This window comes from Plodia interpunctella, chromosome 17 (genome assembly GCF_027563975.2).
Source record: "Plodia interpunctella isolate USDA-ARS_2022_Savannah chromosome 17, ilPloInte3.2, whole genome shotgun sequence".
In the NCBI taxonomy this organism is placed as follows: Eukaryota; Metazoa; Arthropoda; class Insecta; order Lepidoptera; family Pyralidae; genus Plodia; species Plodia interpunctella.
This window is the reverse complement of record NC_071310.1, coordinates 6,306,886-6,329,656: the sequence shown is the minus strand read 5'-3', so window position 1 is coordinate 6,329,656 and position 22,771 is coordinate 6,306,886. Positions and strand designations below refer to the sequence as shown.

General features: G+C 36.5%; 2 protein-coding genes across 3 annotated transcripts; one reads left to right on the top strand and one right to left on the bottom strand.

Annotated features, from left to right (window-relative positions):
• Window positions 1–658: 658 nt before the first annotated feature.
• Window positions 659–15,438, bottom strand: FBXO11 (F-box protein 11). Its single transcript, XM_053757385.1, has 15 exons — window positions 15,040–15,438; window positions 12,863–13,109; window positions 11,812–11,979; window positions 10,256–10,460; window positions 9,512–9,746; window positions 8,583–8,807; window positions 8,104–8,222; window positions 7,794–7,919; window positions 7,032–7,358; window positions 6,466–6,660; window positions 5,793–6,098; window positions 5,246–5,426; window positions 4,660–4,807; window positions 3,919–4,017; window positions 659–3,512 (listed from the first exon to the last, which is right to left on the bottom strand). Exons 1-15 carry the CDS (start codon window positions 15,134–15,136, stop codon window positions 3,383–3,385), a joined length of 2,808 nt encoding a protein of 935 aa, XP_053613360.1. The 5' UTR covers window positions 15,137–15,438; the 3' UTR covers window positions 659–3,382.
• Window positions 15,439–16,996: 1,558 nt separating this feature from the next.
• Sras (severas) lies at window positions 16,997–22,711 on the top strand. 2 transcript variants are annotated; one of them, XM_053757519.2, is made up of 6 exons: window positions 16,997–17,245; window positions 17,334–17,578; window positions 17,968–18,135; window positions 18,884–18,952; window positions 19,037–19,099; window positions 19,271–22,711. In XM_053757519.2, exons 1-6 carry the CDS (start codon window positions 17,130–17,132, stop codon window positions 19,471–19,473), a joined length of 864 nt encoding a protein of 287 aa, XP_053613494.1. In that variant the 5' UTR covers window positions 16,997–17,129; the 3' UTR covers window positions 19,474–22,711. The 2 variants fall into 2 exon arrangements, with proteins under 2 accessions (XP_053613494.1, XP_053613495.1); XM_053757520.1 differs by having other exon boundaries at window positions 17,143–17,252.
• The last annotated feature ends 60 nt before the right edge of the window (window positions 22,712–22,771 follow it).

The window sequence follows — 22,771 nt, the reverse complement described above, 5'->3', positions numbered from 1 at the left end:
AGCCCAGAGTCCGCTTTCTTAGTTTTTTCGTTTCTGCTTCAAACGGACTCCACCTCGCGTCAACTCGCTGTTTATCAACTGTCAAGACGTACGAAAGGGTGTTCAAGTTACAATAGAATAAGGGGATCATAGATTTAGAATGGCCCCTCTGGTGGGGATAGGTTTGGCCCCACAAATATAAGAAATGCAATGTTCTTATATCTGTGGTTTGGCCTCACCCTTGGAATTAGTAGGTAATTACTACTAACTCCATGGCCTCACCTCACTCAGCCTAAACATGGTTTTACCACTCTTGGCACCGTTTAAAACTCTTTTTGAGATTATTAAATTTTACATAAAAAGTTAAAACATACTCTAAGCTAAAAGTTAAAATATGTCTTGTCACTATCGCACTTTATATTTGAAATTGATAAAACCATATTTTAGCTTAGAGTAGGGGTAGACCCACAGACATTCAATATGTACCTCTAGATGTCTGGGTAGACCATACAAGGATTTCCGTAAAGCGCGTGGCGGTGGTTTAGTGTATCCTTCAATATAATCTTTTTATAATATCTGTTAGTGTATCCCATGTATTCCTGTGTTTGTCGTTATTAAAAATAAAATTCAATATGTTTCCCGCAAAGGTATATTTAGGTGCATAAATAAAAATCAAATGTATAATATTATATGATGTATATCACGGCTTTTACAGTGGTATTTCATGATAAACAAAATATCCAGATTTAAATTCCATAAATTAAACATACTGACAATTCAATAAATAACAATTTTCTCAATCAATATATAAAGCGTCGGCCACATTAATTTTGTTGGTACAATAAAGTATAATAATTCTGTACGTTGGGTTCAACTTAAATACTTTCACTTACACATTTAGCGATGATCACAGATTGAGGATTATAAAAAGCAGATTCAGAACATACCGTGCTATGGAGAGACAATTTAACAATTCGAAACTTGCAATAGTGATTACTGAGTAATTTAGATTTTCATTATAGCTTAGGTCTAACCTTATCACTATCAGCACGCGGGCCGCTTCCAGTTCCTAACATTGCTTCTCAATCGATATCGATACCAAATTTAAATTAACAATATAATAAAATATCAATTGTACCTAAGATCTTTTCCAATTAAATACGCACATTCGTTCTTTTTGCATCTTAATATACAGTGTCGGGCGCATTCGGCTTCCGACATCGGACTATCTACCTACTGGCTCGCTCACAACGCGGCCCGTTCCTGAGCATATCGTACGTAATTTCATAATTAAACATACATGTTGTGATCAATAATAAAAATATAATGATACAAATACATTAATTGCTACATTTCGATTATTGTGTGACATTAAATATTTACAAAGCGAAGGAGCGCCTTGAGTTAGGCGAGGCCGCTCCGTGCGCCAGCACGACTATATCTTTATTAACTAAAACTGAACAATCAACTATATTGTCAGGAGAGCTAAAGGAATAAATGCCCCAAATAAAATGTATCTTGTCGTCAAAATGTTAAAATAATGATAAGCGATTATTTTACAAGCCATCCTGACCGCGTCGGCCGCAGGATCTCCAACTAGTTATAACTAAAAAATGTATAATTCGTTTAAAGGAATCAAAACAAATTCTTTCTCCACGATTATGAAACTACTCTATATATACGCTCCTACACCTTACAAAACGAATAACATTATTCTAAATATCAATGTGATCTCTCGATATAATAGTACGATTATAATTTTGGGAATGCATGATACTACTCGACGAAATATATAATTATTAAGTACCGATGATAAAAAAAGATCTACATTTACAGATTAGTGAAGTGTCCGAAATAGATCTTCAGCTGTATAAAGTTACAAAGATGAAAAATACATATCAGGAGACGATCGTACGATTATTCTGACCGGAGAAGTGTAGTGACTTCGGACGAGCGAAGTTTTAGGTAATAAAAATATCGGAGCGGAAATTCGGCCGCGGACGAACTAACGATTGTGGCGCCGCAGACTGTCACCGAGGAGATTCGAGGAAACGTTTGGGCGATTCTATCGACCGAGAATACGGTTACTTCTTACAGTACCTACATTTTCGAGTCCTCGATCGAATATTGCCAACAAATTGAGTAAGCTGGCAGTAATACTGTTACTTCTAAAAATATTTACAGATCAAAACGACATCAACGCGTTTGTTACATCAACTGATACCATTTTAATTTATAATATGATTAAATCACTTCACAATTTCGCGAATTATAAAAAAAATAGATGATATGCAAAAGAAAAACTATAGGTGGGAAAGTAAATTATATATAGAGGATTTGTCATTATATAACAGAATTTCTGAATACAAATATAGAAAGTAAAATAAACGAAGATAACTAAATATACATAATAAATACAAAATACCCATGTAATTTTATTCTGGAAGTAGATGTTAGGCTTCTTCATTAGACTATAAACCGATTTTTTACAATGATCTAGTCTTGATGATATACTGCTTCTATATTTTCTTTTTGTCACACAATAGACAGCAACTGTGAGCGAAAATTACGAAACCAATATTTTCTTATCTATTAAAATATTAAATTATAATTTAGCTTTTGCAGGATTATACTCAAAAGGACATCCAATAGACGTGTTAAGTTTGAACTTGTAACATAAATAATTTTCCTATTTAGTGTAACTTTCTAAAAAATATGGCGCCGCTCATTTTGCGGTTTACTCGTACGATGCAACCACACAATATTGTTAGCACGCGCGGCTTACAATAATGTATGCTACGACATTTATGGATGCATCATGACAACTCGACTATAGCTTGAAATGACGCCCATTGCAATTTCCGTACAAAAAGCAATTTTTAGTATACTATCCAAAGTCATTTCCAGTCCGTTGTTACGATTTATCTTAGCGGGTTTACATCTAAGCCTTGTATTTGTATTACGTGTTAGTTCCCGGATGGATTCTGTTCTTCTCAGACACAAATCTTAGGTGCGAAAGAGATAAAGGAAAAATAGTGCTTGAGACGGACAAAACACGTCTGGGGACGGTCACATTACGTAGTTTTTAGCCTAACACCAGAGATGACTTACGCAAAATATTTTCCCAATTCATTCTCGAAGTTTAAACGTTAGTGGTTATATATTTTGGGAATGAATTGAGCGAGCGAGCGTAAGCTATAGTCTGGCTAAAAAGAATAGAAAAAAAAGAGGACTGTCCAATATGATATTGGAATAACGAAAATTTTTAGTTCGTCAAAAATCCATTTTCTACTCATTAAAGGCAGGCTATATGGCTGAAAGAGAGCCGGGCGGGAATCCTGACACATTAGTAATGGTAAGAAGCGACCGTATCTCGTGTAGGTTAGGGCGGGGCCCCAACAGCTCAGTTGACCATGAGGGTGTGTGACTCCATGGGCGCGGCGGAGTCGTATAGAGTGTCGGTGTCCTGCGTGGGCTCGCCCTGCAGCTGGCACTGGTTCGACAGCGTGCCCGCGCCGCAGTCGCAGAAGAATCTGCAAACATGGCGCTCATTAGCTGGTGCCACGACGCATCACGGCTGAGGAAGCAACCGAGGAAATGCTCAGGTGAGAGATTAGCTCTGTTGCAAGTGGTAGATCAGCCGATATAATGCATCAACTGTGAGACAGCGCCCTCATTTATTTTCTTCACTTTCTTGATAAACTGTAAAGCCCGGTTTATCTTACGAGAGAGCTAAACGGAAAGAGTTATCCTTCCATTTATCTTTACAAGGCAATGTACATTGTTTATACATTCTTTGATGCAATCCTGCTAAGTTCTAAATTTATTTTCTTATAAAATCATAAAGACACAGTAAGATTGTTTACCTAATAAAACTTTCAGATTTCGTTTGAATATATCAAAAGAAAAATGCCAGTACTCAAAAAATAAGTAGCATACCTATCATGGCGAATGAATTCTACATCATGTCCTGAATGGCACGTTTTGATGCAGTTGACGCAGATGGCATTCCGGTCTGTAGTATTACAAGTCTGGCACCTGAAACAAGGAATAGTAAAATCATTTATTAACCATGTTCTAAGGGAGTTAAGAGTGAGTGCTAAGCACTCCTCTACTCCACAATTATGTAGCTTAGCAGTCGATTGTGTATATAGCAAGATTTGTAAGAAAGAACCAACCAATGGGTGATTAAAATGTATTATCTTGAGTTCCACTTGGCTTTGGAAGGCAGGCTGTATTTGCAGTCGTTAAAGTCACGGATACACTATGGAACATGACGCGCAACATACCGTTCTTTACTTTTCATTACAGTTTGCATGAGTGAAATCAACTATGTGCTATTTCACTCGAGTCAATGGTAATGCGTGAGATAGAGTGATAAGTTGCGCGTCAAATGTTGCCTAGTGTATTTGTAGCTTAAAATCCGCCAATCCGCAATGGGCCTGCGCGGTGGGTCATCGTCCATACTCCTTATTCATCATATCATATCAATAAATATATAAATATATACATTTTTATAGTGAAATATCTAGAAACTTTTAACGCTGCTTGATATAGACACATCAGCTGCTGAAGCTGCCTGTCTATTAATAAATAAATAAATCCAGAAGTGGGGACGTTTAAATGGGCGTTGATGATCACGCGCTGTGGCTGTGGCTATGGCTATAAACAATGTCTGACCTATAGAAGTCGTGCATGGGGAAGGAGGTGTAGGATGAGATCTTGTACAAGCACTGTCCGCCGCCGACCGCCTTCTCCACGGCGTCCTGGTTGCTGAAGATCTTGTTGCCGCGCACCAGCGGCGACACGCCCGACGCCAGGCACAGACCTGCAAATTGTATTGTTTGTTTCATAATATATTTTTGTTTGAGTTCCATTCATAGTGAAAGACGAAGACGAGGTCTACTTGTTCTACTTGTCGCAGAGATAATTGAGTCTAACGAAGGGGAACGAATTTAATAGAAAAATAAGGCCGTTTTGCTTCTCTTTCTTTCTATATCATTTTCGTGTGTTCGGTTGAAATCAGAGCTAATTAATGCTGTGAAAATATATAAACCATATAATAATTTTGGATTCGCTGTGATATTTCGGCTGCCTGAGGTCAATCCTTCTTGAGAGGCTGTTTACCTTCAACGCCTAGCAAAACCACCTGCACCCCTCTGTTGTCCCCATAGATAGATTTACGCCTAGTATTTGCGCAGTTTCTTCCCAAACGGTTGACTGGGGTTTGCGGCCAGCTCGTTGTCCCCGGAACATGTAAACTGACCTCCGAATCTGTTGTTGAATATCTGGTTGTGCTCGAGCGTGGCGGTGGCGTTGTTGGTGATCTCGACGCCGGCCGCCAGCCCGTCGAAGATGCGGTTGCGGCGCAGCAGCGGGTGGCTCTGCGTCGAGATCAGCACGCCCGCCTGCGCGTTGCGGAATATGTCGTTCTCCTCCAGCACCCCCTGGACAACAACGACATTCTTCAACTCTCAAATAGACAACACTATGTATACTAAACTCAACAGAGTTAGTATCCCACAACTCAACGTTCGAACTTACTTTGAGACTAACTCGATTTGTCCCTATATATTTGTGTATTTATAATGTACGCCCCACAATACGTTTTAAAATATTTTAAAACAAATTTAGATTTTTACTAGCAACATCATCTACAAATGCGCAGCATTTTCCGACAGAAAAGATACATAGGCATTTGACTGCTCAAATATGTACTCTGTGTCTAACTCTGCAGTTTCTAATGATAACTTAATAAAACAACTTCTATTCAATAATTCTGGAAACATCAAACCGCATCCACAATCCCTTACCTTTCCTCCATTGAAAATACAAATGCCCCCATCGCGCCCATCAAAAATTTTATTTCTTTTGAGCGTTGGGTTAGAATCAGTCTTAATCCATACACCGGCCATGGCGTTATCAAAGATCTCGTTTTGCTCTAGAAGGCCTAGCCCTCCGTTGTAGACCAGCACGCCTCCGTTCTGCCCTCCCCAGATCTTGTTGCCGCGGATCACGGGGTTGCTGCCGGTCCTGATCTGGACGCCAGAGTACAGGTGGTTGAAGATGTCGTTGTCTTCTAGCTTGCCGTGGCCGTTATCGTAGAAATACACGCCGACCTGCGAACGTAATTTTTTTATTCAGTTTCCAATTTTGAAGTTTTATATTCGCACTGTTATCTTTGTACTTCTTAGTCGTATTCCTCATGGCTGAGGGTCGTCGTCATTACGTGCAATGAAACACAGACAACTTTTTGGCACTATTACTGGAGTGGTTTCCCATTGCCTTCTCCATTTCGCACGTTGTTGGTGTTGGATCAGATTGGTATACAAACTTATGTGGCACAAGTAGCATTCGAATCTGGGACATTTGGATCCACAGGCGGGCGTTTCAACCATAACACCACCACTGCTACAAGACAAAATCTATAAGCATACAACAAAAAGAACTTTCCCTCTTTTTTATTGAAATGTAAATCCAACAGACCTGCTTCCCCGAGTGGATCCTGTTGCGGCGCAGCACGGGCGTGGAGCCGGTGGTGATCCAGACGCCGGCGAGGGTGTTGGCGTACACCTCGTTCTCCTCGATGAGTCCCTGGCCCTTCTCGTGCACGTAGATGCCGCCGTGCTGCCCGTGGTGGATCTTGTTGTGCCGCACTATCGGGTCGCTGTTTGTACGTATCTGAAACGAAAGAATTCATTTATTATACATCTCTCCGCCAAGCTCGCACGTTTCTAGTTACTTTCGGAACTACGAGGAAGCGAAACCCGGGGTTAGCGTAAGAAATGAATTTTTAATGATTCTGGACACTTTGGGAATTTTATTTGTGCATCAGCTGTCAAGTCCATTATTAGTAGGTAGTTTCATAGTATTCCCCTGAAGTATATAAATAAGCTTTAATCAAAAACACTATCCTGCAAACATCATGGCATGGATCATTCGTTCACCAGTGCTGTCTGTATCATAAGTGAATGGATAAAATTGTCACCATAAAACCAAACTTGAAATCCACTTCATTTTCCAGTTATACGGGGATTAAAAAATAAACTTACCTGTATACCGGCTAAAGCATTTCCATAAATATTATTGTGCTCTATGAGACCGCGGCCTTCGCCAAAAATATAAACCCCTCCTTGATGCCCATTGTAGATCTCGTTCCTGCGAATGGTTGGGTTGCTGTTGGACGTGATCCACACGCCGGCGAAGTTGTTCGAATGTATCTTATTGTCTATGAATTGTCCCAGGCCAGATTCGTGCACGTAAATGCCGCCGGTCTGGCCGTGGTGAATCTCGCAGTGGACGACGGTGGGGTTCGCGCCGGCTTTCACTTCGAAACCGGCGATTCTGTTGTTGTGTATGTCGTTCGCTTCAAAATAACCCTGAAACAATTTTAAATTTTTTAAATAATGTGGTTTTGAAAAATGTTTTGGCGTACTAGATTTTACTATTGATGAGGATGATGCTATGTACCTACATATGTACAATGTAAGTTGTCAATAAAGTCTCTTTAAAAGTTATTTCCCTCATTAAGGTTCCGAAGAACTCTTACATCCCTATATCTTAAACATGCGCGTGGCTTGACACGCACTTGACCAGTTCGTTAAATTTCATTACAAACAAAATAATTTTTTTAGTACTTTTTTTTTGTTAACTCAAAGATAACGTCTCGCACTGCAGAGTAAAGGTCAAGGGTATGTAAAGTAATTTAAATATATAGTTATTTAACATTAGATACACACTCATTCAGGTAGTCGTAAAAATCATGTCAGATGTCAGTCACCTGACTTTAAATGTTACCAGTGTTAGGTACTCACCAATCCATTTTCAAATGTGAATATGCCAACATCCCTGCCGTGGTGTATGTGGTTGCGGCGCATGATCGGGTTGGCGAAGTTCTTCACCCAAATGCCCGCCAATGCGTTGCGTGAGATCTCGTTGTCCTAGTGATTAATTAACATTACAGATATGTTTGACCATATGCGGCATTGCCTTCTTATGTGTAAAATCTTTTCACGCTTTATCTACTCAACCAATCGATACGGAAAAGGAGATTACTTTTATATCCCGAAAAAATCCGCAGGCAAAGCCGAATGCAACAGCTAGTTGTAAATATAATGTAGTGACCTGGTAAGCGCCCTGCGCGTAGTCCGTGACGTAGAGGCCGACGTTCTCGCAGTCGCTGATGTCGCAGTGCTTGATCACTGGGTTGGCGCCTGCGCCGCTCACGCACACCGCCGCACCCACTATGTACACAATACTACATTTATTATGTGCATTTCATATTTGTTTCAAAACCTAAACTGACACATGGCGTGAACGAAGCCAAAGGGTGAAAACCATTTCCGCCCACTTTTCGTGTTGAGTGTCGTCGGCAAGTAACGTATTTTACTTGAAACGAATAATTAAATGAAAAATTCTGGTGCGATCAGTCTGATGGACACAAACACATAACGGGCAAAACTCATCCAGAACCGAAGATGAATATCAGGCGCTAGGATTTAAACTCAGGACCACCAGATGCAAGGGGTAGTGACCTTACCACTACTACGCCACGGAGATCTTCAATGACGTTGTGTGAGAAAGACAACTAAACTATCACTGACCGACACTGGCGCTCCGGATGATACAATGATCGACGGTGGGAGAACAGTTGTCGGAGACCTCCAGACAGTAATGCTTGTGGTGCTGCATGGTGCTGGTCGCGTCGGGAGAGAACTTGAGCGTCATGTGGCCCGCGTACGCTCTGTTCGCCCCCTCCGCGAACGTTAGCGTGGATTCTGCTTCGCGTTCTAGGATCACGCATTCCGCCACGTTGCCTGGGGCACAACCTGTCAAGTATTTTAGCTTTTATTTTACTTGCAATAAAGGGAGTATGTTTGTTCGTGTCACACATTGAATACAATCTCTCGTGACCAAAAACGATATTTTTGTAAAAATCTTATTTAAATATAGCATGATTGTGATGAAATATGAATAGAAGAATAGATTTCAACTAATGACTAGATCGTGCATAGTGTTTTTGTGAAATGAAATGAATCTTAGTTTCCTTGTACAGTAAAAATACGATAACTATTAGTCTGAGACAGAGCTCGTCTTTAGCAGTTATTCCATATTCCTTTTTATTTCCCTAGCAAGAAATACCTGATTATTTATTGTGTAACATTTTTCATTTTAAATCTGTATGTATGTAAAATTCATGTTTCTTACAAGTCTAACATTTAAACAATCTTACCCCACAACTTTTTATGACTTTACAGCAATATAAATTAAAATTGAAATTTTAGAACATTACTTTCGTGCATAATAATGTTTTCACTTCAATTAAACAATAAGTACTGTATAGATTATTTACATGTTAAGACTCATAGCAAAAAATGGTCTTCAATGATATGAATCAATTTAGAGACAGCACTGAGACATTTGTTAATTGACGTCTTTGGAGAAAAGGCTGATTATGAAGTTGGTCGCGCTGCTTCTTCTTCACCTGCGCTTTTGAAGTTGACTTAGTTCAAGTATAGAATGTAGCACAAACCAATGAGCTGGACGTCAGTGTCGACCGCGAGACACTCCTCCTGGTAGAGCCCCTGATGCACGAACACGAGCGCGGGCTGCGGCGCGGGCGTGCGGCGACACGTGCACGCGCCGCTGCACGCTCCGCCCGAGTGCGCGCCGCACGCGCCCGCTGCGCTGCTGCTGCTGCTGCTGCTGCTGCTGCGCGTCGGGGAGCTGCTGGCGCCGCCGCGCTCCTCTACGTACTCCAATGCCGCCTGACGAGATATTCTCGGTTTAATCCCGCGATCGCGATGATTCGAAACATTGTCTGAACAATTATTATCCGGATATACATTCATGGATAGGAAAAATAGATAATTTCGGTGTTGGAATTGTATGTGTTATTCAACTTGTTTAATTAAAACTGACTGACTAGTTTGAAATTTGTCAATTTTTATTTATAACAGAAATAAAAACGATTATCGGATATGTCAGATACCTGATCCTTATTTTGTAGAGGCAAGATATAGATTTCCCTTCACCTTCATTAAAATAATCGATTTGATTTCGTAATTCCAAAGGCCAAATTTCACACATTTATTTCAGTAAAATATAATAAGTTAATTTAAAGCTAATTTTAAGTTAGAGCTTGTCTCTTGTATTGATTTTAATCTATGTACTTATTTTCGTAAAATAAAGTAATTACAAACAAACTTTTAACATGACATCTGCGGCAAACAGCGAGACACGCATCTCCAAACAATTTTAAAACAAGATAAATTACCCGAATGGTATTGAAATGCTTGATGCGCGAATCCTTCTTGGGGCGGTGGTTGGGGCGCACGTGGATGCCGTAGTAGAGCTGCCGGAAGCTCTCCTTCCACGGGTTGTCGGCGTCGCACTCGTCGGCCGGCACGAACTCGAACTGGCACGGCGCCGGGTGCATCAGCGGCGTGTCGTACTCGAACACCGATTGGTAAAGGCTTTTCCTGTTATTTTGGACAATATGTTGGTTTTAAAAGTAAGCTGTGAAGCAAGTTTTCGTTGAGATAATTTTTTGACGATAATCCCACTTTCACGGCTGGGCTGATTTTGATGTAATATTGAATAGATAGTTTAATAGCTATTGCCCGCGGCTTCACCCGCGTGAATTTCGGATCAAAGGTACCCTATATCATTTTCCGTACTCCAAACTACGTGTGCAAAATATCAAGAACATTGGTAGAATTAACTATATCTATTTAAACTAGTTGTGCCACATCGCCACCACTAGTTTCCCGTGAAGAAACCTGCACACCGGTTGACTATTTAGTTTACTATTGTGCATGGGGCTGCTTGTCACTAGACGGTGATAGGTAGTCGTAAAAGTCAGGTCAGATGACTTTAGGCGACTTAAGAAAATTTTGACCTGAGGTCTTTACCAAGGTCTGACAACATAGGCAACTGCGGGCGGAGCTGCGGGCAACACGATAAATAATATGAAAAACCAATTCAGAAATAACAGTGATGTCTGACTGTTGATGTAATCTATAAACAGCTTTATGATCACCAGTTTGATAATGCAATTAAAAATGCAATATCAGCCTATTAGTCCTAATTAGATTAGGCGGGGTAATTATTCATCATTCTTCTGTTAAAAACACTAGTAATTACTAGTGGAAAATACTACTTGTTGTATGTATTCATAATAATATAATTTATTCAATACTGAGTTCATTAAAATTCAATATTTGAATATGAATCAGCTTCGCAACATTTATATCTAGAAAAAAAATTAATGACATTGAATAAATATAATTACTTATATAATATTTTCAACGTCATTTAAGAAATACCTGTTTACCAATAGCAAAATATTTTTGAGAATCTTATCATTTCTGTCCTTCTTAGTTAGTCCTTGATTCACGATAGATTTTAATTGAATATTGATTCAATATTTCATTGATAAAATTGCCTATGATTACTAGACCGCATCGAGCCAAATAATGACGAATCATGGCGCAATGCTGATTTTGTTGCTGTTGAGCCGTGCATGTCACGCAGCAATAAGGGCTCATACCTTTGAAAGAATGAAGCACCATAATGTGAATATAGGACTTTGATGAAACTGTTAGTAAATAAGTAGGTGATAAAAATGCTGCCCTAGATGGTGGGAGTCTTAAATTAGTTATGCCTTTAGGTGACTTAGTTGACTTTCAACACTAGTCCTAACATCGTAGATGCCGGTAGTGCTATTACACGCCCCCATTCGATGACGCAGATTTGTTATCATTATCCATCTAAGCTGTGTTAGTAGTAGTATTATTACACAGTTATAGAAGGATTTTGGTTCATCCTCACCATAGTTCTGTGTCATTGGCGATCGTGTTGAACCTCTTGCAGACCTGCGCGACGCGGCACAGGTCCCGCTCGGTGAGATGTGACAAGATGCAGAGCAACACCTCGTCCGGAAGTTCATACTGGAGGTACTGCGACACATTGCAAACGTCCACGCCCTGGGCCAGTGATCTGTTCAAAAGATAAAGAGAACATTAGTTACTCTATGACTCAGTTCTTCCCTTTTGGTTCACTTCTCTCTTTTCTCCAAAGGTCGGCTGGAAGAAATTGATTTAGCTATAACTCCGCCTTTGCGCTTATATTTTAATGCCTAATTATAACTAATGTTTTTACCGAAGATTTAAATGGTACAAATAATTTATCTTTCTTTCCAATAAAGGCCTGTGCACACTGAATTCCTCTGCAGCACTTTGAACAAAGGATTTCATAAATGAAATATCATCTTTGCCATATGCCAACAGCATTTACTTTATTTTTTTAAATAGAAAGCCTATTTGGTTGTAAAAATATTTAATGATATTTGGGCGCCATATAAAATTGCTTAAGATTTTTGTTATGTAGGTACCTAATTAAAGGAGTAAGTACCAATTTAGATAGAAAGTGAAAGTTTTACACATTCTACAGCATCAACTCTGTATACAGGTACATATCAATGTTAACTAATAAAACATACAAAAGTCAAATAATTATTCCTATTTGTTGGCACATTGCAGAAAATGGAAGTTTGAAGTTGTAGTGTCTCATAATTCATTAGATTTTTCCCACACCATACAAATTCACATCAATTTGCTATTATACTTCTAAGTCTACTTGAGTTGCAACAAATTATATGCCCAACATTTGTTGTCAAATTACCAGTTTTTAAAACAAGCAAAATGTTTTTAAAACCAAAGCTTTATTGTTAAAGGTAATCAGTAAAATCAAGAAAAAACAAAGGCGAAGTCATCGGCGACTAGTATTAGTTAATTACACATTTGCTTAAAATTACTTTATTAGAGATTATTATGTAACTTAATTAGAAATGACAGTAGTAGTATTATAAGTAGATACTCACGTTCTGGGCCTCTTTCTGGCAGGCAGGGAGCAAGCGCCAGAAGGCCCGGGCTCGTGGTAAGCCGGCGGTGACTTCCTGCGCAAATCGTAGGGGCTGTGGTGGCCGGCCGTGGTGGCGGCTGCGGCGGCGGGCACGGGTGGCGACCCCCCACCCCCACTGCCGCTGGGCCCGGCGCACACAAACGGGGCTGCCACTGTGACGCTCCCTGTCACGTTGTTCGGGCAAGGAACTGATTCACATGGTTCACCTGAAATTTATTCATGATTTCTGATATTTTATAACTTTATGTAAATAAATACATTACATCTACTACTACAGACAATTAATGATATGTCCTTATTCATGTTGTATAATTATGACAAACAATAAGAACAGGAAAATGGCAAATTTAAATAGAAGTGATTTTATATTACTAAACTATAACAGAAAATCTACTTTACTTTCTATCTATGATCATGAGTAGGTATTTCATACATTTGAGAACTTTCTATCTAAATCTATCTATCTTTGATGTTTTATTAAATAAGTAAAAAATAAAAACAAATCTGAACTCTGTAAACATGATTCAAAAAAATAAATTCATGACAACAACAAGTAATGACCTTCCCCAAGGTCTTATACATCAATAGCAATTTTTTTGTTTATTTGTACCTACCCATTGAAAATTGCTTAAAGAAAAGTAATTAAGAATAACTTTATTAATCTAAGAATTGGAAATTTTTACCACAACATGGATCTTTTAGAAAAAGTTTGGCTTCAAACCCTTTGCCCAGATATTGGACAATTAATGGCTTCAAATAAGAAATAGGTAATAATAATAAATTTAACTAATTCTACATAAAATAGGACATAGATAATTATAATTTTGATTAGATGCCAAAAGACATGACCTGTTTGAACATCATGTGCGGTCAGTAGATCTTTACAGTTGACACAATTTCACTAAATCAACAAAAAACAAAGATATATTAAAGTTAACAGATAAAAATCTGTCAGTTATTGGTATACTTTTATTAACAAACAAAACAAATGAGATATGCAACACAATGTTTGTTATTAATGAAGTTTATGAAAAGTTCTAAATGTTATTATCTCTTTACCCTAAAACCAGACAGATGAGAGCTATGTTATTAAATTAGCATGAAGTCTGCCTTTTGTACCATTACTGTATTTGGTAAATAAAGTTTCAAGCAAATAAATAAGTGAACATAAAAAATTACACATTCTGATTGCAAAAATATGGGATAAAAATATAAAAACTGAACATGTGTGAGGACTAGCACATCAAAAGTTCCATATAATCATATTTTTGTTGTATATGTTTGTATCCTCATCATATTATAGTATCGTTTGATCAAGTTGACTTACAAAGTTTGATTTTTTTTAGCTCTGGGCAATTGGACACATTTGTGGCAAATTATTCCAAAGCAACATTAGTCAAGTCATGAATTCTGAAAATTTTGTTTTGTTGTGTAGTAGTTGTAGTGTAGTAGTATAATAAGTAGTATTATGGTGATACACTGATTTCTTATTAAAATTGTTTGATTTAATTGTTAATAAATATGACCCTACATGTAAGTTAACAAAAGCTCATCTTTTTTGTGTCAAATTACCTGCTCAATAAATTTTGTTATTGCAACCTAAGCATTCAGTATTTCCTTAGCCATTTTATGATTATATTTACTAAACATAAATGTTTTTGTTCAAATTAACTATATAATAACTTTCAATTAACTGAACAACATTTCGAAATTTCGGAGAACACAATAGGATCGAAGCATGTTTTAGAACAGCTGTTTCGTCATGCTAGGTATGTAAAATAACTTTTCATCTAGCAAATCAATACCCATAATGCGCAAAATGTCACTGAAATGCGCTACTCGATAACATCATTTACTGTAGGATATGAGGAAACGTGAAGATTTTCATGCCAATAACATGCGTACAAGAAACAATGATCATTATAATGACAAATTGCACAAACTGGTCGATGAATTTCTCGTTCGTAATAAAAATACTTTGTACTCGCGCAGCTTTCATGTTTTACAAATATATGAACTGAACAATAAAGATTCGACTAATCCACATGCAAACCAAACGTTGTACTTTTATGGAAATGTCGTTATCGAGCCATTGGTAAAATATTGGAACGACATTCGGCGACCCGGATTACTTACTCGATTGTGTCCTAGAAGGTAGTGGTATCCGATGTCCGCCTTTTCTTCGCGATCTACGCACGTAAGAACGCGAAGAGGAAAACGAGGCACTAGGCATTATTTCTTTATACACTTATTTTCACTAGAATTCAGCCCTAAACAAAGGAGACACCCGCACCAACACCGTCGGCCATTTTCTGTTTAGATTAGATTGGGAAAACGAAACGGGAAGCAGAGATTATACCACATTAGTATTTGCAGGAACTTAATTTTTACGTTCTACAATTATACCACTATTCACTGACTCTAAAATTGTAACTGTTAACTCATAAAAATCATAATTGGATTAAATTACAACAAAATATTCACAGAACCAAGAGCAATGGGCGACTCTTCAGAAAAATATGGCTGATTCCAACATGGCCGCCGCGATCATGACGCCACCTAGGAAAACTTTTTTATTTTTTTTCCAATTTTATGGATCGAATGAAAGTATTGAAAAGTTCATTCATTTTGCGTGAGTTTTCCAAACTGGCGGGTTCGGTATTCAATTCTGGTTTTTCATTTGGTAAATAAAAGCACTCATAATAACTCAGACGGACGCTGAACGTGACATAGTTGGTATGAGTACTTTTATTTACCGCAATGAAAGATCAGCAATGTATGATGAATCGTCTAAGTCCATCGTACAAAGATTAGTATGTGCCGCCCTGTGTGGGACGAGTTTTGTGGTACTTTAGCTGTCAACAGGTTGTTTTTTTAGAGTCAATTGAGATTTGCGACATAATTATCTACGCGAAAATCCACTTGAAATTACATGGTAGTGTGAGAAAAACCTAGAGCAATATGCCTAAGTGTTCTATAGTGACGTGAAAACAAAAATCGACCTCGACGCTTCATAGTTAGTTGTTTCTTTGAAAAGCGATTGAAATTATTCCAATTCAAAAGTAAAACTAAACAAAAACATAAATTTATTTCTAAGTGTTAATATTTGATCATATTTTTGTGGTACATACGATATTTTCATAAATTTCATGCCGTCATTTGTTTACATTCTGAAAAAAAATACCCATCTGTTATTATAATAAATAAAAATATATAAAATAAACTGTTATTTTATTTTCATCCTAAATACCCTCATCGCAATAATCCGAGCGTAATGTTCCGTTTGCATCTTGAGCTACTAGTCTTCAGTGCCCAGGGTAAGCTTCATTTTAGACAAAGAAAGTAATAAATGGAACAAGCAGAACAGGCCTTTAATTTTAAAATAAGTTTTTTTTTAATTTCAGGAAACAAACCGGTTCTGATTTCAGGAAAATCGGATCTGCTGTAAGATTACTATGAACAGACAAAAACAGCAAAGTAATATGTCATGTAATGTCTGTTTGAAAGCATAGCGTGAAACACACAGATGTACTGCAATGTCGAATCGTGGCAGCCTCAACAGTACCCTAAACGCGTTATTATATTGAACCTGAAGGGCACTGATCGATCCAATTCCAATAATCAGTCCACAGACTTCGGGTGTACAGGCATGAGCAATATTATACAGTGTAATTTGGTAAATAGTACTTAGCAAAAACTAGTTATGCCAGACATGGGACCTAGCCAAATTGACATTTTATCTTCGTATTTACCTATATTTCAAATTTCAACGAAATCCTTAGCACCGTTATCGAAAACGCGATCACAAATATATAAAATTTTAGTTTAGTAGTATAAGATAGGGTAAAATGATTTAAAAACTAGGTCTGTAAACTTTACCTGTCCTTCTAATTTAGAAGGACCTTTACCCAAGAGGAACTTTGTAGTCGCATCCCTATCCCAGTGGCAGCCATTCTAGTCGGCGATTGCAGTTTAGGTACATGCACGTTTTTCTTGTTGGTAGGTATTTAGTTCAGTCCATGTTTTTCTTTGGTCATTGGATAAAAATGTATTCTGTGGTCATTGGTCTACATTCATGATGTAGGTATGTAAATGACTGTCATCTGTCATGTTGTCCGTCCTGTCATTTCTAGGTTTTTCAAGTGCAATTTCGGCTATTTTGTTTTCTTTTAAAAAGTGAATCTTTCGTAAAGTGAAAATTTAAAATTACCTATTTATGTGTCAGCATGTTGTCCGAAGATTTTATTGATGAAAATTCATGTATGGTTTCTGTCTTCGCTTGTGTCTTTTTAACATGTTCATATGTTGCAAGTCTGTATGTTTGGAAATCTCCAAAAAATAGGTACATGGTAATTTTTATTATAATTTAGTCTATTTGATCATATTTACTATTATGACTTTATCTTATAAAATATTCTTGTTTATTACAGAGACCATCCCACGACTATTAAAAGAAGATTTTTTAGTGTCTCATGCATGATGCTATTTGCTCCATTTATAACTCGATTATTCCTAACAGAGGAAAATTTGAACAAAGGCACATTTTTTGAACAGATGGGCCTTCGATTATCTGGTTTAATAATGGCCACAATTTTTCCCTTATTTTTAACTGTAGTATTATTTATGGGTCCTCTATCCATGCAGTACTTATCTGGGCTATTGAAATTATATGCTGGTAAGTCATTGTATGATTAATATTATTATTTTATTTAAATATTAGCTGATGCCCGCTGCTTCCAAGATAGCCTTTGTCACTCTCCAGCTATGTCCATGTGATAATCGGCTCATTCCAATGCTTCGTTTTGACATGAAAGAAGGAGAAATACACTTTCACATTTATATTAGTTACAAGTTGGGTAGTTGGATTTCTACCTAGTGCTTGGGATGGTAGTCATACCAGCATTAGATTTTTATTTACAATTAAATTCAATTATTTCGTTATCATGTTTGGTGTTCTAATTTCAATAGCATCAACACCCCAAGAAGAAGAATATATAGAGAAACTCTAGAAATAATTCCATTTAAATGTTTGACATAATGAAATTAATTCCAATTTTTTTCCAGAGCCTGTTTACTGGATATCCAACTGGCAAGACCTGGTATGGGTTAGGAACCACATTATGGCTCCCCTTAGTGAAGAATGGGTGTTCCGAGCTTGCATGATGCCACTGCTGCTGCAATGCTTAGACCCTTTGACGGCTGTCTTCTCTGGACCTCTACTGTTTGGTATAGGTATGACAACAAAATCTGTAATATTCACTACACAGTATAAAACAAAATTGCCCTCCATATCTGTTTCTAAGCTTCTTCTAAACCACACAATGGATTTTGATGCAGTTGTCACTGTTATTTATTCCTGAAACTTTATTTATAAATAAAAAAAATTTGGTGTGAAGCCAGGACAATCACTAGAAAAAAAAAACGAATAAATAAATAAAATAAATATATTAGGACAAATTACACAGATTGAGTACACAAAGTAAGTTCGAGACTTGTGTTATGGGATACTAACTCAACGATACTATATTTTATAATAAATACATATATAGATAAACATCCAAGACCCGGGGCAATCAGAAAAAGATTATTTTCCATCATGACCCGACCGGGGATCGAACCCGGGACCTCTCGGTTCAGTGGCAAGAATCTTACCACTGCGCCACCGAGGTCGTCAAACAGTTCATGATATTCTGTATTCCAAGAGTTAACATAAAGTTGGATCAAAGAAGTATGGCCCTGTTATTGGATAACTAATGAACCTATAGTTTATACTGTGTTTTGTCCTTGCTTTCATCATCATCATTATCATAATTTCAGCCTCTTTGTGCCCACTGCTGAGCATAGGCCGCTCTTCGTGTATGCCAACCTACTCTGTCCTGTGCCTCAGTACAACCTGTGACTTTCATTATATCGTCTGCCCATTCTTGCTTTATGTTAGGTTAATTATATGCCCTATAAAATAAATAAATTCTTGTTACAGCTCACTTTCATCATATGCTTGAACAAATAAGAGGTGGTCTTGCTATCAGGACTGCACTTATGGTCTCATGTAAGGTTTATTTTTTATATATTTCTTATCATTAACTCTGAAATTAGAATAGTGCCTTATTTCCCTTGTTGATATTATTTTCAGTATTCCAGTTCACATATACTAGTCTCTTTGGTGCTTACTCTGCTTATATATTCTTGAGGACTGGTGAGTTATTTTGTTAAATATTTTCTAATTTAAGAAATATTTTGTTACCCTACACTTTCCCTATTTTTCATGCACGGGAAAAATATTAGCAAAAAAAAAGCATATTGCATTTTTATATTCCGTATATAAAACTTTTACTATGATTTTTTCTATTAAAATTAACTGTTGCAGGACACTTTGCTGCATCACTGGTGGCCCACATCTTTTGCAATCACATGGGTTTCCCTAACTTTAGCGCCGTGATATACTTCCCGCCTCTCCAACGCGTGCTTATCGTGTTCTGTTTCTTGCTAGGACTTGGGTTGTGGAGCATTATGCTCGTACCCATAACAAACCCTGATATTTACGACAACAGAATATATCGCGTCATTTAAATTAACACATGTTTCAGGGTAGTTGCCGGATAAAAACAAAATTTATGCCTAAATAAAAAAAAAATGCTATTATAAAGTTTTCACCTCTTCTCACTTTTGTTTTTATGCTATTGATTTTGTTATTTGGTAAAGGTTGTCGGCAACTTCCTACTTTATTTTTTTTAAATTGAAGTCAAAATATTAATGAATTTTTGCGCTACATTGAACCATGGAATGGTTTTAGTACGCTCACAGTTATATTTGGTAGTATGGTGGTATTAATTCAAGACTTGTGTTACCATTAATGTTAATGTATTATTTAGTTTCGTAAATTAAATTTATAGTAAGTACTTGGAGTGAAGTTATGTTCGTGTAAGAGAGGCTAGATTTTGTAGGTATCGATATTATGTGCGAGTATCGATGTTAGCCCTAACTTGTGACGTGTCACCGTGAAATTCTCTGTACTCGGCAACTTGGAAAATATTTGTTTTTCATCGTCAGATTTTTTAATCTTTACATTTTGCAGTGAAAACTAACTTTTATTCGATAAGTTCTCGAAAATTTCCGACCGTTTTTGTTATTTTTTTTTTTTTTTCGGAAATATCTTAGGACGGCGCATTGTTAGCCCTATTCGAACCTTTTAATGCGTAGGTATATTTTAATGGACTATATGTAATTGTATTATCACATATATCACAGTTATCTATTTCTCTTTGTGCATATATAAACTAAATAAATGTTGTAACATGCTATAAACTGTGTTGCTAGCGTTAGGTTTTTGTTTCCCGGATATTTCTACAGGGTCTAAGAATTTGAGTACAAAATATTTCGTTAATAGACATCTCTAAATCCTACTACTTAAATGTACAAGTGTTTTAAAATTAAATTATATAAAGAAGCTGGTGGTAAATGATACACATGAAATTTGGAAAAAGTCTTCCTCTCAAAACTATTTCCTAAATTCGATTTGTGATTTTATTGACTAGTAAAACTTTATCAGTATAATAATCGAATGCTCAAATATATTAGTTGTGTATTTTTTTTTAAATATAAAAATGCACCCAACAGTATTTTATGCAATAGGAAATAAAATGTAATGATATATAGATTATATGTAACTTCTGCTACAGTATTCTTGTAATCATATTATTATGTTTGTAATATGGATATTGACTGATCCTGAATCTACTAATTTGCACAACAAATTGTGAAAATAGCGTTATACTACATCGAAAATCGTAGTGATAGACTGTTAAAAAATTGTAAACATTACAATTATATAACGTATATGTGTTTAATACGATTATATTTATCAAACGTCATAATTGTAATGTCTAAATGGAAAATATGTAGTTATCTTGGCAAGAAACGAAAAGAACTATGTTTTCCTTTAGAACAGGTCCATTTCTGTACATTTGCTACCGAACAATTTTTATTCTGAACAAATCCATAATATTTATTTGCATTAGTATTTTAGTTCTCCCTTATTTATTATTGATCTTTTTTTAATTAGTAAATCTGCGCCACAAAATAAGTCACGTTGACAACAACAACTTAGCTCTCAGACTGACTTAATATTATCTAGTAGTACTAATGCCTAGTATATACTATATACTAAGTTTACTCCATGACGTGGCCGGTCTGTTATTGATTTCACATGCTGATGCGACACTTTTTTGTGGCGCGTACTTTAAGGGACAAACGGGAAATTTTTTATCATGGTTTTTATTAAATTTTGTATTGTTAATTACTAAGGAATTTTCTTGTTTCATTTGTGCCATAATTATGTTTTAGGTAGAATAATCGAAGTGTCTCATGGGAAGTAATTTGAGAATGTAACGATGGTCAGGATCAGCATGTGCACAATATGCGACATTTCATGCTGGCTATACACTATCGAAACAGTTTGCCATATTTTCAACGGACATAGGATTTTCCATGTGGTCAATAAAAGCTCTCATACAAGTTACACAATGTGTATACATTCGTGTCGGCATGTGTCTGAGTTTGACGATAGTGTGTAGCCGGCATCACATAACCAGTATCTAGTCAGATATGTTAGTAAAGTAAGATTCAACGATACAATATTTTTTTCTTATCTGATTAAAATTTAAGAATTATTAGACCTAAAACTAAGAAGAACAAAGGAATAGTAGAACATCAAACAAAAACTTAAATCGATTTATATTTTTGCCTGGTAGTAGTATATGTATATTATGAAAAACTAAAAATAATCGGCGGACAATTCCAGATATGGACACTAAACTAATTACAATGTAATTAGATTACAAAATAATTAAATTACATTTATTTGTAATCTTGGTATGTTCATATTATGATAAATTTTATACTAAAACTAATGTAGTTACAACATTTACTAATCTGATTACTCTGTTTTATTTACTTAAATAACTTCGGACAAATTAAATTACTTCATCATGATCAAATTACTTTCTATTATTAAAGAGCATGGGAATAAATTAAGTTTTTCACAGTCTTGTTTCTTTTTGAGTGTGTTGTGCTAACACTAGTGTCAGATTTTACTCAAGTCGCCAAAAGGCATCTCACATGGCTTTTACGACTACCTAGCGACTCTAGTGGCAAGTAGTCATCGCATTCACACTAGTGAACTATTTCACAGTAATGATATCAGATCAGAGAGAATATTCTAGACCCAGTGAGAATTAAATATAATTTCAAGTTCTCACGTGCCATCCAGTGTGTAAGAAACGTCAGGGTACAGTAGGATACATTTTAAAGATTGCCTAGTCAGTTGATGTGTTGTTTTGTTATTAAATGATTTATTTTTGTTAGATATAATTTTGCGAACCATGATGTTGAATAGTATAAGCGCTTTTTAAATCGATATGTTTGTATAAATTTGTAATACTGCTATGTTTGTATAAATTTGTATATGCTGAAATTTTTATTGGGTTTGGATTATTTGTTAATCGGTGAAATATTTTTTACCAATCAGACCCCATATTAGTGTTACCACATAGTCGTCTGTAATATCGATATTGACATCGATTATTATTATGGTATCGACAATGTAGCGGTAACACTACATATGTTGGGTATTTTGCTCATATATTATTATGTGAAATTTCCTAGTTAACTTTGAAATAAGTTTGTATTACTAAATTATTTTATGCATGATCAGTCCGACAGCAGTTATGTTAAGATCTAATCTTTAAAAACTGGTATGTTTTATGGCCAATACACATAAGACTTCAAAAATAAACTTTTAAAACGCAAATGATCTTGTTTATGGTTTTGCCCTTACTGACCATTATCAGGATTAGCTCTTGTCGCCGGA

Excerpts from the sequence above, each read along its gene's own strand:
- Sras (XM_053757519.2), top strand. The coding sequence starts at position 17,130 with ATGTTGTCCGAAGATTTTATTGATGAAAATTCATGTATGGTTTCTGTC. Across the intron at positions 17,579-17,967 it reads GCTATTGAAATTATATGCTG|AGCCTGTTTACTGGATATCC; the intron begins GTAAGTCATTGT and ends ATTTTTTTCCAG. Across the intron at positions 19,100-19,270 it reads TTATATATTCTTGAGGACTG|GACACTTTGCTGCATCACTG; the intron begins GTGAGTTATTTT and ends TAACTGTTGCAG.
- FBXO11 (XM_053757385.1), bottom strand. The coding sequence starts at position 15,136 with ATGCCTAGTGCCTCGTTTTCCTCTTCGCGTTCTTACGTGCGTAGATCG. Across the intron at positions 4,808-5,245 it reads ATTCAACAACAGATTCGGAG|GTCTGTGCCTGGCGTCGGGC; the intron begins GTCAGTTTACAT and ends TACAATTTGCAG. Across the intron at positions 3,513-3,918 it reads GAATTCATTCGCCATGATAG|ATTCTTCTGCGACTGCGGCG; the intron begins GTATGCTACTTA and ends CCATGTTTGCAG.